This window comes from Plodia interpunctella, chromosome 1, assembly GCF_027563975.2.
Source record: "Plodia interpunctella isolate USDA-ARS_2022_Savannah chromosome 1, ilPloInte3.2, whole genome shotgun sequence".
Lineage (NCBI taxonomy): Eukaryota > Metazoa > Arthropoda > Insecta > Lepidoptera > Pyralidae > Plodia > Plodia interpunctella.
The window spans coordinates 2,416,384-2,434,532 of NC_071294.1; the positions used below are offsets into that span (position 1 = coordinate 2,416,384).

General features: G+C 34.0%; 2 protein-coding genes and 1 non-coding gene across 3 annotated transcripts; all 3 read right to left on the reverse strand.

The window, feature by feature from the left end:
• Positions 1-1,772: 1,772 nt before the first annotated feature.
• pirk (poor Imd response upon knock-in) lies at positions 1,773-2,528 on the reverse strand. The gene has a single exon (XM_053744111.2). The coding sequence runs from the start codon at positions 2,387-2,389 to the stop codon at positions 2,015-2,017; it is 375 nt and encodes a 124-aa protein (XP_053600086.1). The 5' UTR covers positions 2,390-2,528; the 3' UTR covers positions 1,773-2,014.
• Positions 2,529-13,313: 10,785 nt separating this feature from the next.
• On the reverse strand, positions 13,314-17,861 carry Ppt2 (Palmitoyl-protein Thioesterase 2). The gene is made up of 6 exons (XM_053748696.2): positions 17,554-17,861; positions 17,123-17,264; positions 16,438-16,545; positions 16,105-16,276; positions 15,290-15,391; positions 13,314-14,919 (listed from the first exon to the last, which is right to left on the reverse strand). Exons 1-6 carry the CDS (start codon positions 17,686-17,688, stop codon positions 14,721-14,723), a joined length of 858 nt encoding a protein of 285 aa, XP_053604671.1. The 5' UTR covers positions 17,689-17,861; the 3' UTR covers positions 13,314-14,720.
• On the reverse strand, positions 15,778-15,849 carry TRNAQ-CUG (transfer RNA glutamine (anticodon CUG)). The gene has a single exon. It is a non-coding gene; the product is annotated as a tRNA-Gln (tRNA).
• Positions 17,862-18,149: the final 288 nt, after the last annotated feature.

The following is an 18,149-nucleotide window of genomic DNA, read 5'->3' on the forward strand; positions in this document are numbered from 1 at the left end:
TTTGAAAAGGACCCAGCTCAGCACATGTTGTTTACCTCGTGTGAGGTGAGCAGCGCTGGTCTTCCGCTGGGAGCCTTATAAACTATAATACGCATAACTAATACAAAATAATTATATATTTGCTACTAACAAAATGACAAAATTCAGTATACATTGCTGGTTTTTCATTATAAAGTAAATAAAAGCACTCATATTAACTACGCAATCGCGTCGGCATCTGTCTGAGTTCGGCGACAGTGTGGAGTTGGCATACGTAGTGAGGCAATCTGTGGGCGCCGTAACTATAATATTATGCTAGCTCCACACTGTCGCCGAACTCAGACATATGCGAATTCGCGAACATTGCGTAGTATGTATAAATGCTTTTAATTACCGCTATGAAAGATCAGCAATGTATGACGAATCCGCAAAGTTCGGCGAAGTCTTTGGCGACAGTGTTGAGCCGGCATTATAACCGGCCGCCTGCCGTTAATCCTCTTTGTGAATGCTATTATTGCCTTTCAGCTGACAAAGCTATGTGTCCATAGCATTCTCGTACGACATCCTCGGGTGAATGTGGAGTGATACTTTTCTGGGGCGGGACCACACATCACATATGATAGGGTGCCAAACTATAATCACACAAGCGCAGTCCTGCGGCACAGCTAGTATCATAAAGCCCCTCACGACTATGATACATAACAGTGGGCTTAGTGCGAGTTTGCTATATAGATCTCACCATCGAGTCGATTCGAAGTCAGACGCAACGACAACCACACTGATTGGTTCGCTGCGTCTCAATTCGAATCGATTCCGTGGAGAGAAGTGAAAGTCAAACCCGCACTAAGCCGTCAGACAGTCATTCATATTTTGAGATATTTGAAACATGTTATCAAATAGTAAGTTATCATTATACATGTGTTGTTAACAAAACACGATAAGATGAGGCCCTGTCACCTTATATTCGGCAGTATATATATAGTACACATATATATAATCGGTAATAGATCTAACCACCTAAATTCCTTGCAATGCAAATAGATATAGGTTAGTAGGTGAGCTCTGCCACGTCTGTCTGTTCGCGATGTACTCAAAAACTGCTGCACGGATATCCATCCATGTGGTTTTTACCAATAGATAGTGTGATTCTTGAGGAAGATTTAGGTTAAGGTATTGTGTTTTTAACCGAACGAAGCCAAGACGGGTCACTAGTTATATATAAATTACCACTAAAAGTACAAGTTTTTGGAAAGTGTAACAATTCGAATTTTCATAATATGTGCCATATAGTATGTACTTTCCAAAAACATGTGAAACAAAAAATACCTACATGTTCCACTCTCAATACTAGTTCCGATCAGCTGATCGGTCAATTTGGATGGAAGAAGGAAAAATAAACATTTTTTTTATTCATATTAAGTACTATGAATACTAATGCTCATACAAATCTGCTGTAATTTGGATGATGTTTAAAAAGCCATTTATAATACTGCATAATTACAATAATAATGCTCTGCAAATAACAATGTAACAGAAAATGCTGAAAGCTATTATATAAATTGTAACCGGAAAACTGTTATTATTTTTAAAGAAAAACAGCTGTCTTCATACCTCTGTCCTAAAGGGGAATAACATAGCGCGTACAGTCTACTGCGTGTAAAGTTGCCGCAAACACACCTTTATGCGGTGATAATAGAGGCGAAGTTTACGTTGATTTATGAAGGTTGGCGTACCAACACACAATATACTAATAAGCATCACTAAGAACGTTGACATGAATAAAACAAAATGAATACGAGTATCTTATTTTTTATTATTATTACAAAATCGCCAGTCTCAATATACTTTTCAAAGACAATTACCTACCTCTATACTTAGAGAACTTTCGTTTTAGTGGTTACTTTTGGTCTATTAAAAATGTAGACCCGCGTACACACTGTAGTCCATGAATCTTCAAGAAGACAGCACTTTTAAACACTTTAACACAAAATGTCTTGTGATTCTCATTTCACAATTCACTGTTCTAATTATTTCTTCATCGCATCACGAATGTGAAGATAGACTCGATGACATCGTCTAAATCCTTGCTGAAAGGCGACATTGGAGACAGCTGGGCTTCGTAACCAACTGTTTTCTTCTTCCCGGCCACTTCCAACCGATGTGGTCCAACTAGATTGATTTTATCTCCTTTCCATCTCTTCCCAATGGACACTTCTCCATTAGCTCCCACTAAATTAATATTCCCGTAATTATCAGCCACTTCCACGAAGCAATCGTTGCCGATCACTTCGATTTCGCCCTGGTTGCACGTAACTCGCACTATGCAGTTGTTGCCGACGATTTTTAGACGGGATGCGTTTATCTGCATGGTCACTTTCTTCTTGTTTCCGACGACTGAGTAGGCCTTCATTTTCACTGTTTATTTTTTATTGTGTAATTTGAAATGTTAAATTTCGAACGTATCAAAATACTGTAAGTTAAAAAAAGTTAAAGTAAAAAAAAGTTGTTTTTCTTAGATGCTGCTGAGCGGCTAGGCTGTTTGAATTTGGAATGATTCAGAATGAGCGCGCGCGCGTTTTATATGAGCCGCGCACGCGCGTACCCCGCTCGGGGAGTGCCCTGTCGCTGCGTCACTCATTGAGCACGAGTTTCTTGTGACCATTATCATGATCGGCGCGGGATTTTTCTCTTTATTGGTGCTTGAAGAGTATTCATGTAAGTAAATATTTCTTAGCTCTGATTTGTTACCTAACCAGGATTAGGGCAATGATTATTTATGGGAACTGTATACTACTTATTGAACAAAAGAGTTCATTGATCAATAAAAAGTTATGTTCTTATTTTACTTATACACACAAAATCCGTAACAATAATGATTTAGTTAGTGGTACTTATTACAATAAAATCATAACTCTCCTCCTATGATCAATAAATTAGCCTCCGAGGCTTACCAAGACAGTTGGTTATTAACAAAAGTACCTACACGGAAAGAATTCTAGAAGACGATTATAACAATCCTAAATGAATGGGTGAATATGGTCACCCTAACGATATTATTGCTAATCGGTCGAAACAGTGATTGAACTGAAGAGCAGTTAGACCAGTGATTCCCCATACAAATTGTTGAAAGGTAAAAAACCTCGTAAAAACTTAACTTATACAAGTTAAAATTTCTTGACCCTAACTCAAATACAAAAGATCGATTATCAAAAATTGGATTAACAAAGTAAAACACACAAAATACTTTTGCCATAAACGACCTTAATGGGATAATAAAATTGTTTTTATCAGTCGATGTTTTCATAGCATTCATAGAATTCGACTTTGTTTCAATAACAGCAGGAAAATCAGGTTGTTGGCAGATTATCAATTTGCAAAATTTCACGAGATATTATAGGTGGTACACGAGATAGTACGGGGCAAGGCGTCGCCGTGTCGCACGCTCTGAGGCCTGAGTCTACCAATCATACAATAACAAAATTGTACTCTTAATTAATATTTTACGTTATGTATCTAATATGCCAAATTGGTATTTGAAAAACGGAACGAAAAAAACGGAAACGGAAAAAGACATTATTTTAACAATTTTAAAATTTTACTCGTTTAAATTTTTCTCTGTCTGATAATAAATGAGTAAATAATAAATAAATCGATTAAATTCCATTTTTTATTATTTGCTCAAAACTCAATAACACTTACTGAGTTTTCAGCAAATAATTAAAAATGGAATTTATTCAATCAAATTAAATTAGTAGTACTCATTTCCTGGCTGGACTCAATCCCAACTTCGTACTTTTGGAGCTGGTGATGTGATGTTCTACTAGTTGTTCCACGACATAAGGCATAAAGTAATTTCAATTGTTTTAAAGACTCAGTACCCATTCTATATGGTATTCGTAGAATCATTTGAGCGGAAAACATTGATCTTTAATGTTACTAGACTTATATTATACCTACGTTTATTGTTTTCACTAAATGAACACGTTGCACCTTGACCTAAACTATACACCAACAAGCATTGCTCGCGACTTCGTACATGCGTAAAACTCGTCTTTTTACTGATCCCGTAGTGATTTCGGGAAATCCTCTCTTAGTATTACAAAGGTTTTACATAGTATTACATCTAAAAAGTTGATATTTGGTATGTAGATTACATACCAAATATCAACTTTTTAGATATACGGTAGGATTTAATATATTTTTATGAATTTCCCAGAGAAGAATTTCAATAATACCACGATAACTATGTATATATTGTGCACTGGTTATTGTCCGCGGCTTCGCTTGCACGAATTGATATATAACAAAACAATATATGGGATAGATATTCCTCTTTTGTAGGTCTAGAAATAAGTCCGCGATCGCATAAATCTATATTTTATATCGCCAAAAAATGTTAAACTCGCGTTGTCAAATTGGCGCCAAAAACATCCAGTGTTTAGAATTATAAGTCTCTGTCACAAATAATGAATATATTTGGCACAATGCCAACAGGTCGAAAATTAGATGAGTATCTTCGAAGAAAACGAACTTATCAGTTATCTTATATTTTTCTGCGAATAATTCTAAATCGAGAAGATGAGGTTTTATCATTTACGATTTGCTAGCTGCCCGTCCCGGCTTCGCTCTGGTAAAAATATAATAAACCTTTATCAGGAATAACATTATCTATTGGTGAAAACGTACAGTAAGTAGTTTTGAGTTTATATCGCGAAAAGACGCGGCCGAGGACTATGTTTTTTTATTATGTAAGGATACATTTTCTATTTACTAGTCAAATATATTACGTAGAAAATAGAACAGATATACCTATCGCAATTGACAAGCGAGTTTGATAAGATTTCAATGGAAGTAGTTTTCCATAATAACTTCATTTAGAGGAGGAGAAAATGTAAATAAAATAGATTATGATAATAATCCCCCTCAATCAGTAAATCAAAGTATCGCAGAAAGTAATTATTAGGTCGCTTCAATGATAGCAAATCATTCTGAAGGGGGTTAACCGTCCGGAAAATAAATACTTATGACAAATTACGTGACTCGATAATGGATTATAATGACAAATTACATGTAATAAAAAAAAATTCAGCGGTGGTCTTTCCGAAATGCCAGTAGTTTGTAGCTTATGAGTAAATACTACATAATATAAAATTTGACGTGAACATGTGCGTGTGGAGGTCTAATTTCTGAATAAATTATTTGATTTGTCCTCTGCCACGTCTGTCTGTCTGTCACGATAAACTCAAAAAATACTGCACGGATTTTGATGCAGTTTTCACCGATAGATAGTGTGATTTTTGAGGAAGGTTTAGGTGTATAATTTACCCGAGAGAAGTCGGGACTGGTCGCTTGAGATTAAATAAAAATAGTTATAGTTTCACACATAGCTTGTCTTGCTATAATTTAGGTATATAATAAAAAAATACATAATACGTTACGGGTTACAACCAAACCCGAAATGCCTACACCCAGGTGAAGCCTTTATCATTTCGGCTAGACCTAGACACAAGTTCAGCCGGTCATTGTTGGTTACACCTAGGTGCTCTACTTAAATTTTATAATAATAAATTGTATTGCTTCATAAAATAAAATCGCAAGAAAAAAAATATAAAATTAAACTTTCAGAAGTATGAATCTTTGGAACATATGGTTAATCGATCGATCATGCTTTCATTACTCATTTCATAAGATCATGACTCACATAGGATATTAGTTTGTTTTGTTACTAAAGAAGTAAACAAACAGGTAAACAGGATAACAGCTGGCTATTTAACATTTGGACTGATCCACACGTCAACTGACGTAATTAACACCACGCATTGTATCTATACAATGCCAGTAGTTTGTAGCTTGTGAGAAATAACTATAAATTGACGAGAAAAAGTGCCTGTGACTTGAATTTGAATTTGACAAATTGCAATACGAACGCAATATTATCTAAGGTAATTTATTTTTCTTCGTGTAACATGTTTGTGATGCGTGGTGTTGCGTTTACCGTTTATAACTAGATGTTCCCCGGGGCTCCGCTCCCGTGGGAATATTTGAGATGAAATATAGCCTACAGCAATCTTGGATAATGTACCATTCTAATGGTGAAACAATTTTTGAAATCGATTCGGTAGTTTCGGAAATTACCCGCATCAAACATACAAACTCACTAACGCTTACCTCTTTATAATAATAGTATAGATGCGCTGGCTGTGGTAGTGTTGCAATTAAGGTGTTGGACGCGACGAAGAAGTGTAATAGATTGTGATCTGAACCAATATAAAGCATATTAGTGTATCTACTCAGTTTCTATGTGAAATAAAGACCCGATTTTCATGAGAAAAACATAAAAACATATTTTTCACACAAATTCCAATGACTTTGCTAGTTAATAGATCTATCATAAAACCATTGGATTTGATATCTATGATCTCATGACCATAGATATCAAATCAAATGGTTTGGTATCTCTATGATCTTGTTTGACTTCTTTTTTTTCCTTTTCCGAAAAATTCGAAATCTTTCAAAAAAAAAACATTCTTCTCATGTGTTAGGACTCCACCGTTCGCCTAAACGATAATTTTGCCAACGGTCAAGATCATTTTCTTGTCAACACTAAATCTATACAAACAACGTACCTACATTCTTATGAAGCCTGTTGCTGTTGCACTTCTGTAAAATTTTATTTAGTGCAATGATTATTTAGAAAACTGACACGGGAGTAAGTACAATACAAATGCCTACACTGGCCCAGACTGGAAAATTAAAACGACCCGACATTATCGTTTCCGTCATAACAATATATTGAGCAAGAGCAGGTAACATAATTGCTATGTTAATGTTTGTATACAAAATAAAAGGAAAATAATACAAAACTGAATCATGAAATTATGCGTACGCGCGTCACTTGAAATCTTTAATAAGTTAGAACTGCCGATATCGCGGCATTACTTCAAAACGTGATTCATTATTCTTGATGTTTTCAAAAATAGCAATGTGGTTTTTCCAGGACACGACTGCATGCTTAAGGTTCATTGGAAGGGCTTAGGGTAGACATTCTGACGCAAACTGCTTACGATCTTAGAAAAAACATTACTTACGTTTAGTTGCCCGGGTGTGGTTAGTGATACTTACAGAAATTCCTTCCTTTAATTGTATAGAGAAGTGAAATACCTACATACTATATAGGTGTACTATGTAGTACATAGAATGTATTTTAAACAGAATACCTACGACTTCTATTAGTTATTGCTTTAAATCATCACAAAACTTGTTCAGACGCAAATGGTGACTTTTTAAATACCTCGGTTTGAATAGTCATATAAATTTTAAATAAATTTGCAAAGAATAAAGAATATATCCGAAGAAATATATAGGAAAAAAATAAAAATATATTTTTCACTTCCATGCGTTACGTTAGGTAGGTAGGTATCCAACGTCGACAATGTATGTTAATTTTCCACAATAATTATTAAAACAATGTTGTAACAAAAAATGTTGTGTAAGTTTGCATAAAAATAATCAGTGTGAAGTTCCTACAAACAAATCGGTTTCAGCTCAATCGGTTGAAGATATCTGCTACAAAATTGAGTTAAGTATAATAGATTCCATCCGAACATAGGTATATCCCTACATACCATACATTGCAAGATAAATAATAACTGTATAAGAAGAAAGGCTATAGGGGAAGACCCCTGAATGTAGGTCAAACTTCACATAAAGCTCTGAAGGAAAGTCAGTTGCATAAAGATGACAAATATCCTTATCTTGAACTCCATACTACCGATTTTCGACTGTCATATTTCCAATGAAAACTATGAGACTACGTGAAATTATAAAGATAATGTTACGAGAAATTGTGTCACGAAAATATAATATCTTTTCGCCAGTTCGCGACACTATACACATATGATGAGTCATCGCGTCGTCTTACCAAATTGATGTAATCTGGAGTCATGAGTCAACTGTAGACACAACATGGATAGGGTTGGCAGCTGTTTGTTTGATGTGGCGATTGCTGTCGACTACGACGACGATTGTTTCTTATTTTGCTGGGATATACGTTTTTGGAAGCCCTGGAAGGAGCTGTGACTTGTTCAGTCTCAAATGAGTGTCTCCTTTTGAAATACTCACTGTCAGCGGATTAGGTAGTATAGTATTCAGGGGAATATTTATCAATACCTTACAGGGCGAGTATAAAAATGAACTGAATCGCCAGTGGTGCCAGCCCTTAAAGGGTAACAAACCGGTTTAGTGGCCATAGAGAAGCTGCAGTAGCAGATTGGACATGCTTTACTAACGATCACTTTTACTTTCATCAAGAACTGTTAAGGATAAAGTCATATCTTGTTGTATGCAGTGATATCTTAGGTCATGTACCTCTACATACGTATCTATGTACGTAGTATTAGCACAGTGTATTCAGAATGGACAGTGAGCGAGACGTCAAGACTGTCAACATATTCAAAATATAAATGATCCCTGTTGATGTTTTTCAGGGCCTGTACAAAAGATTTATACCTTTTAAACCAAGAATAGGACCACAATATTCTTCCGTGGATGACAGGCGATGATTTTATGCTGACACCGGGGATCGCGGCTTCACAGCCCCGGATGAAATCGGGAACAAAGATGGGAGAGACCAAATGAAGCCACTCTGAAACCGCACTTCTTTTTTGCGCGTCGGCCATATCTATCGGTTTTTTCCAATTATGCTATAATTTTAAATTCTCCAGGTTAAGGTATTGCCATACTAAAACAGGTAGGTATATACACAGATGACAAAAGAAAAGTGTTAAAAACATTGCCTTTAGTTTCTTTATTTCAGTCGCTGCCATCGATGAAAAATAAATGTAAGATTTTACATAATAATATTAGCAGTTTACGAGCGCGATCGAATCTACCGTAAACGTGTATTTAGTAAGCGGAGTACCTACTAATTCCATGATCGTAAATAAATATGAGTAATTTTCTCCATGTTGACAGTTCAACATTTCAACTGACCAGCTGTTTATTTTTTGCGAAACTTTTCATCCACGGCGCCAGGTCTATGCGTCATATAAAACCCCGTTTATTTTCTAAAGAAACTGTCTCTTTTATTTTTATTCTGTGCCTTGCAAATTGAACAGGAACGGGACTCGGGAATCTCGGGCGGGTAAAAAATTATGACTCATGCGCCGGCGCACGCTAGGAATTCTTATAACAGGTCAATGGCTGTTGTAAAAAGTCAATAGATATTATGAATACGATTTGAGATGACTCATGTTTCGAACATTTAATAGATAATGGAAGATAATATTTATGTAACAATGTTACATAGTGAGTTTAGCGGTACATCTTGATTTTTGCGACAGAATTCAATTCAAATTTTAATATCTCATTCTCTTTCTTATCCTCGTATGTTCCCTGTAATTCGGCTGCGAGGCCGCAAAGCCCGGGGTTAGATTAAAAAATAAACCTTGCAATTTTGAAGATTCAGCTGCAATTTTACGACCGGTCGCCTGTCTGACGAGAACCCTCTTCGGGAAAGCTATTGTTTCCTATCAATCAGCTGCCTAGGCTACGCTTAGCCGTCGAATACGACATCCTCTGAAGCATCCGAATGGTCCTATTATAGGGCGGGACTACATGCCACATTACATCTAAGAGTTGGTACACACAATATTCTGTAAAAGTATAATTTTTGACAAAAGTCCGAAATCAAAGAGTCAACGTATGACCAAATTTTTCGGTGTAAAAACCTTGTTAAGATCCGGTATTTGCAATGATGACCTGGCATAAAGTCCAGGAGACGTGGACATCCTTATTCCGTGGCTGGAATGAGGCAAATCCGGTCCGACTCGCTTGTGTGGTCACACTGGTCATAGCTACTAGTGTTTTCATTTCAATGATTTCATTAATATTGTTAGCTAAAAGTTAATTTTACGTAATGATACTTCTCTTATACAACATTCTGAATTTTAATCAACAAACAAGAACCATCAAATCCATAAAATAGAGAATTGGGATAGAACATGGACAGGATTTCAATATTTGAAATCGCGTTGTACGACATTCACGGGAGGATATGTAGTGGTCCTATTTTAGGGCGCAACCACACGGCGCTATCGCACCTTTATCTACATTGTATCTACCGTGCCAGTACTCATATTGATAACCGTTGGAAGGGATTTTCCTGGTTGTGTTTACTAAATCACTAGCTATGCGCCGCAGATTCACTTGCTATATTAATAATTGACTATGGTCCGTGTAAATAGAAAAATAAACCCCATATTAATGGGAAATATGTAAGTAAATATACATACATATTAATAAAACTTTTTATTCAGACTTTTGTTCATCTTTGTTAGAAGTATATTAATCTTAACCATTTATCGTTTTATTTAGTTTGAAACTAATAACCAGCAAAACTTGACAGCTTTATTCTCCTGTGGATGTCGTACAAAGCGCCCATCGATAGAATAGGTACTTAGAAACATTTACGCCATTTGTGAATATTTATAAACTAGCGGGTCTTCCCGGCTTCGCTTGGATAATAACATAATAAATTATACACTTAAACCTTCAGAAATCACACTACCTTTTATCGAAATCTGCATGGAAATCCGTGCAGTCGTTTATGTGTTTATTGCGAATAGACAAGACAGAAGCGGCAGAGGACTTGGTTTTATAATATTTATGGATAGGGAAGTAATTTTAAAACCCCTTCCACACGACCCAATTTTACGCCCAATTTGATCAGATTGACGATAAAATTGGGTCGTGTGGACGGAAGTATGAAATTCGAGGTCATTGGGTGGTCGGTATCGCCGGATTTGGGATTGCACAGCCAAATACTGAAATTGGCGATATAGTTGTTGCTTGTGGACGGACGATCCGATTGTACCCAAATCAATCGGCAATCAAATTGGGCAATCAGATTGTGTCGTGTGGAAGGGGTTTAACGTTACAGCGACTATCGACATATTAGACTATCAGATCATCTATAAACAAGTGATCAAACAGGCCCTTAATGATTTTAGAAAACTAAAATCGTACATAAAAAGGCAAGAGAAATTATTAACTAATCCTAATGACAATGATACGTTCAAAATGTTCATCAAAACATTACCATCTTTATCTCGCATTCCCCGTTACATTCGAAGCTGTGACGCCCCTTGGCCCAGGGTTTGCGTAAAATTCAACCATTGAATATTGCGATAGAATAGAATATCGTTTTGAATATTTAACCTTCAACTTCAACCTTCTTTGGGAATGCTATTTGTTGCCTATCAGCTGTTAAGGCGGGTCGGCCCTTAGTCGCCTCATACGACACCACGGGAAGATTTACAATGGTCCCATTCAAGGCCTTACCACACGAGACAACTTCAAAACATTACCATATAAGAAGATTAAGGGTCACGTGAAAACATTTTCCTAACTAATTTTCTAACAAACATTACTCATTTTCATGAATCATCTATATCTGCCTTATCTACCTAGTTCCGTTGGCAATTCGTTTATCTAAGAATTTCTCAACGTTTACTCATGCTGATAAACATCTTGGAAGAGAATCTTTGATACAAAATCATAATTTTTGTGGTATTCTTCAAGGTGTAAAGTATATGTTTTAGGTACTTCAATAAAATGGTCCGGATACGGCGACAATAAATTAGTTTCGATTTTAATTTTAGTTACCATTTGAATAATCACAAAAACAATTGAACAACATTAGGATCTGTGAAATAATCAGTTTGTTAACTGCTATGTATTCAATGAAAAATATGAGTTTCTTTCGGCATTTCTTCTCAGCAGTGTTCGTTCTGTAATGACAGTAGTTTGTAGCATTTTGAGAAATTGCTATACAATATAAAATTTTACGTAAAAAAATGCAGGGCTAATTTCTGAAAAAAAATATTTAAGTTTGAAGTAACTATATGACAAAATTAAAATCACACATTTTAAGGGTGGACTTTCAATTTGCATAAGCTGTATGGGACCTGTGTTTATATGCGAATCAGTCAGCCAGTCAGAATCCCATTTTATATAGATTTATCTCTCGAATCAAACTATGATAGACATATATCTTTTAGATTAAGGCGCTATCTAGCCTTTCTTTATCACATTTTTTATCAATTTATTTTATTTTTGAGCGAAAAATAAAAAATATTGATAAATTATGTCATACTAGATATAACATTTTACTTTTCTACCATACAATATGATCACATGGATTAAACGGATTTTGGTGGCCATCGTTTCCATTTAGTCAACTGTGACTTTTCGCAAAGAAATTGAAAAAAAAAAGTGTGACACCGCGCCACGAAAGACCCGCGGCAATATGTGGTACTATCAATAACACATCGGACAAGTCGTTGTTGTCAGCGACTGTGGCGCCGCATCGTGTCGTGGCGCGAAATTAAATTACAAAAACACATTTTAATTGTAAATGTATAAAACCTTTTATTGATCACGCACGCACTCTTAAAACTAGAAAACTAATTTTGAACTTATATTTTATCACTCACTTATTCGAGATAGTTTACTAGGTCTTTTAGTTGCAAGACTTAAGGCTATTTTTGCATAAATCACACTGGTTCTTTTAAATTAAGAATTAAGGCCCGTGCACACTGAATTCCTCAGTTTTCTGCACGGCTGTATGGAATTCTAACACCTGCCTATATGTATACGGGTGTTAAAATTCCATACGATTCCGTACTTGTAGGTCGATACGCATTTGGTGTGCACTGCTCTATATTCTATACCATATTCTATGCGTAGTTACGTACTAAATACTAAACATATGGCATTTGCAAAAGTGAGTAAAATTTCTATTTTTTACGCATATCACTGGCTAATACTAAACAGTACATAAAATATTTGATCAAAAATAGATCCAGATAGAAAATCATTTGGCAACATTATATATTATTCTTGACACAAAAATTCAATTATGGCTTTTATTATTTGGTTAGCAAATACTTGATGGCGCTCTACTCGTACACGAAAATTAATTAAAAATTAGTAAGTAGATACACTCCATTTTTTATTACGAGTCCTAACATAAAAACAATTTTCACAGTATTTAATATTGACTTTTGTTGAAAATTAATCAAATATTAAATACTTTTAAATATTCGAGTTGCATAATTATATATTAAATCAAATATTAATTTAAAACAGTAAAACGTTTATTAACCAAGAAAGTAAGTAAATTTTGTAAAACGTTTATAACATTGTTATAAAAAAAGTAAAGCTAAAGTATGATTTGTCACTATAGCACTTTATAATATTCGACTTTGACTGAAAGAGACGAAACATAAGTATGTTTTGTCTCTTTCAAAGTCGAATATTATAAAGTGCTATAGTTAGCAAGTTAGCACAGATTATACAATACTTCCAGTACTAAAAGTAACTTTTTTATGTATTTTTATTCAGACTTGTAAGAAAAAAGCAGAGTAGGTAATTATCAACATGACCGTGAAAATCGTGACCATGTTTGGACCGTCTCAATTAATTTTATGAACAATTTGACCTTTGGTCAGGCTGATAAATAGTATAGATGAAATAGAATCAGAATCAATAATTCGAAATAGTTTAAATCATGTTCCACAAGACAAAATTATAATTATCATTCATAGAAAATTATGACAGTAAATATAGAATTTAATGCCGGCTCCATAATGTCGTCGAACAGTTTGCCAAACATTGACAGTTCCGGTATACATTGCTGGTTTTTCATTGGGGTAAATAAAATCACTCATACCAGGTACGCAATGTTAACGTATTCGCGTCGTCATGTGTCTGAGTTCGACGACAGTGTGGAGCTGGCATTAAACTGTTCATTCTAAATTTTTTATTAAAAGATGGCATAGATTTCGGAATATCAGATTTGAGCTCTGTTTTTTTTTTCAAGGTATCAGATAATGTTTTTAAATGTAAGCTTAGGAAAACGAAATTACATACCTTTTAGTTTAATTCTCACTTGTTTTCTTATAATTTGAGTATTCCTTAATTATTATTATTTTGTCACACAACACTTATTAAAGCACTATAACATTTATATCTTATCTCTCCCTTAAAGTTTATCTCTTAAATTCGGCACTATCCATGGAATAAAAATAAAATTCTAATTACACCATCTATATTTGAATATAGTTTGGTAAAAGCAATTTACTGTATCTAAAAAAATATATTTAAAAACAAAATATGTAAAAAATTGGCTACTTAAAAATAAAAGCTTCATAGCCTCCTCGTTACATTATAGTTACAATCAATAAATTAATAGATACATAAATAAAATCTCGATTACGATTGAGCGCTTTCTACGTAAATATTTTTTTAAAATCTAGAATACTTTTGTCGAATTTTTTTCTACTTGTATACCTACGATACGCCATGGTACGGCGTTGTAAAATGTTAGTACTATGACAATAAAACTAAAATGCTAAATAGGTATTATTCATGGCGCTGTACGTTTTAATTTTATTTCTTTGAAATACTATTTAATGTACCCATTTAGGTACATCTCAATCGATAACATCTAAATGTTATTATAAAATATTAAAATGGCGCCAATTTTTTTTAAAATAATTTATGTACCTACAGTTTAATTATGTATCCGAATAAAAAAAAATGAGAAAATTGTCTATTCGCCGCGATATACTTTTAAAATTAAATAATGTTGTGTGTTGCATTCTAGATTTTGAAAAAATATTTAAAAATAAATTCGAATTAAGCTTTTTTCACCTTTTTCACTTTTTTTCTCTATAAATCTAGTCTAAATGAGGTAATAAATAATTATCTACAATAGTAACATTAGTGTGCCAACTGAAATGGTTCACACCTGGCACAGTGATGAGATGCAATCTCCCTGTATCATCCAACTTCTTCAGGCCTATCCTGTCTTCTGTGTAGATCGCTTGATCTTTCATTTCTACCACTGTCTCGTTTCCGGAGTAGTAGCCGAATTGGCTGGAAATAAAAAAAATAAAAAAACAAAACGTTTATTGAGATTTGTGTGTTATTCGAATTCCAAAATTATTTCATCAGTAAGAAGCTACATTATTCCTGACTGACAAAGTAAATAAGTTTATTCCGTTTTTGTCACTGGAGCGAAGTATAGCCAGTGTTTTGTATTTCATAATTTCAGATTTTTAAAGATCGCTGATTTTTATTTTTTATTTTTAAACGTCTTGTCTATAAGCACTTGAAATTTAACAAGGAACTTTACTATACTCATTTTATCTGTTCTGCTGCTAACTGCGACTTTGAATAGCTAAATTTCGAATTTTAAACATTATGGGAAGCATACATTTCATTTCAAAAATATTTATTTTAGTACCTGCTCTGCCAGGGCGTGATGACGTTGTCGTCGGGTCCTCCAATCAGCACCAACTTCTTCAGCTTCAGTAAGTTCGATTTGAAATTACCGGATTCTGCTGATCTGAATACATTGAAGGTTATTGGAATTGACCTATTTTTTATATAAGGATTATTATTTAAAACTATTTCAAATTAGCGGGCCGCCCCAGCTTCGCTAGGGTAAAACCATAATAAAAACCTTCCTGGAGGTTTCGTCTATCTCGGTGCCAAATTTCATTAAAATCAGCCCAGTTTTGAATTTTATTGATTACAAACAAAAAAAATATAAATATTTTCTTTTTATAATATTAATATAGATAGTAGGTATGGATAATGCAACAAAAAAAGCGTAAAAAAAAAAAGTACACGAAAATGCTAAGAAATGAAAATTATAAAAAAAATAATTAAAATGAACAGAAAAAGTAATAAAAAGCTAAAATAATATAAAATCAAATTAACAAAAAGAACAGGTTCCACCGAGATTTGAACTCGGATCGCTGGATTCAGAGTCCAGAGTGCTAACCATTACACCATGGAACCAGCTAAGAGCAGTGCCGAAATTTACGATCTACATCCACCACAGTACGGATTTATAAGTGTTGCCATGCATGCATAAATAATTTTGGAGCTTTTTTGATAATATTTTTCACAATAATCAATTTTTAGAATTATGGGGAAATAAACTCATATTTTAAAGTAATTATAAATAACTTTAGTATAGTCCAAGTAGTAGTCGTAACAAGTCATCGTCTCGTAACTAACTAGAAAGTATATTTTACATATAATGATACTTACGTTAAATGATTATTAATATAAGGCAGGTACACGCTGTATGACTCATACAGTGTTTGATGATACGGATCGTTCCAGTAGTTTCCTACAGAGGTGTGTTGGCCCACTTTGGAGTAAAACAACTCATACACTGTATCTTTGACAAGGCCGGGAAAAACCAGGTGAAGGAAACCGGCTGAAAAATATGAAAGTGGTTTCTTAGTTATGTAATAATGAATAGACCAAATATATTTTTAATGGGCAAAAGCCTTATATTCTTCACTTTATTTTTTAAGAATAATGGGAAAATCTTGTATATAATGTATATTTTAAAAGTAGCGATATTTTTATTCTTACTTCCATATTGACCAGCTTGCGGTGAACTTAGAGAGATGAAAGTATCCACCGTAATATTTGCAAACGTCTGAATAATACCCCGTGCTATTAGCCCACCTTGCGAATATCCTGTAAATAGTTAATATTTTATTAAAATATAAATTAAGATTGTGTGACAAAACCATGTTACTATTGTTTAATAATCATGTTGGAGCATTCATATCCATACTGTTTGTTTTTGTGATTTGTTTATACACATAATTGTTTTGAAATATGTAATGGTTTAATGTTTAACAAATTAGTTAATAAACAATACACATGACGAATAACATTCTTCAACATTATTCTTAGTAGTAGAAAATATGTTGATGATAAACAAATTAATAAAAAATCTAAGCTTGAATAGTAAATCCAAAGGAAAAAATGGACTTCAGATGATTATAAAAATTATCAATTCTTTTAAAAATAGAATGTCTGAAACTATTAAAAAGCTAAACACAGTTCACAATACTATAAACTAAGCCAGGGGACAAGTTTGAGAGAAGTGGAATAATATAAAATAATTGTTTTTTTTTTATAGCATAATAGACAAATGAGCATGTGGGTTGCTTGATGCTAAACAAACACAATAGTCCATTATCAGGTTTAACTTGGTATGTAATTTTAGGTATAATGATATGTATAAATGTTTACAATTTGTACATACCTATTATATTGATACCCTTGGGATGCTGCGCTGATATATTCGCTACATCATTCCCTATCTCCAAAACTTGGTGCCACATAGATTCCAAGCTCGACCAACCTTCAAATCTGTTTATGTTGTATATTAAAGTTCCGGGATGTTTCTGTAAATGTCATTCAAAGCCAATCAATGAATAATCATGCTTATTCTTCTATATCCTAGTATATATATCCTCCCGTGGATTTCGTACGAGGCGACTAAGGGAATAGAGCATACCGTGCAACAGCAGCGGCCTGAGGAGAATTGAACAGTAGGTCATAAAAATAGCAAAATTAAATAATAGCATACCCAAGGAGGGTTAACGTCAGTCAAGGCACCTACATACATTTTACTGCGGCCAACAGCTATGTACTTAGTTGGATAATATAATTAATAAATAAAAAAATAAATACCTCTTTAATTCTGTACATTATCATCTCCATGCTTAGACTTCCCGTCATAACCCCATGTATAAGAACCAAAGGTTTATATGTGTAACCGAAGCTTGCACACAATATAAAGCAAAACACCAGTGATTTTAAATACATTTTCGCTTATTTCTACAAAGAGAACAAAGAAAATACTGCTCAGTTCAAGAAGAATTAACTGACTGATTATTGTTTAGTTTATGTTACTGCGTCATATACATATTGCAGATGAATAGAAGGTCATGTAATACGCAAGCAAGCTGAATCTTTTAGTTATTATTATACAATTTCGTGTTGATAAATGTTAAATAAAAATGAAATATAATGACACAACAACAAAGACAGATAGGGCAAGACAAGAAAGCATAGCGACAGCTGATTTGTTTGGAGTTGCCATCGTCATAGATTGATTATACTAGTTGTTCGCCACAAATTTTGACCTCGCAAACACAATAAATTTTAAATAAATTTTAATGAACTTTAACAAAATTGTGAATATTTTAAAAACGACTTTATGTACCTATCTAACCGATTTTGATGCCATTAGGTTGGTACAGTAGGTACTTTTTATCATAGGAGCT

Coding starts and splice junctions, on each gene's coding strand:
- Ppt2 (XM_053748696.2), bottom strand. CDS start 17,688: ATGTATTTAAAATCACTGGTGTTTTGCTTTATATTGTGTGCAAGCTTC. Junction 16,546..17,122: donor CAAGGGTATCAATATAATAG/GTATGTACAAAT, acceptor AACTATTTACAG/GATATTCGCAAGGTGGGCTA. Junction 16,277..16,437: donor GCAAGCTGGTCAATATGGAA/GTAAGAATAAAA, acceptor CATATTTTTCAG/CCGGTTTCCTTCACCTGGTT.
- pirk (XM_053744111.2), bottom strand. CDS start 2,389: ATGAAGGCCTACTCAGTCGTCGGAAACAAGAAGAAAGTGACCATGCAG.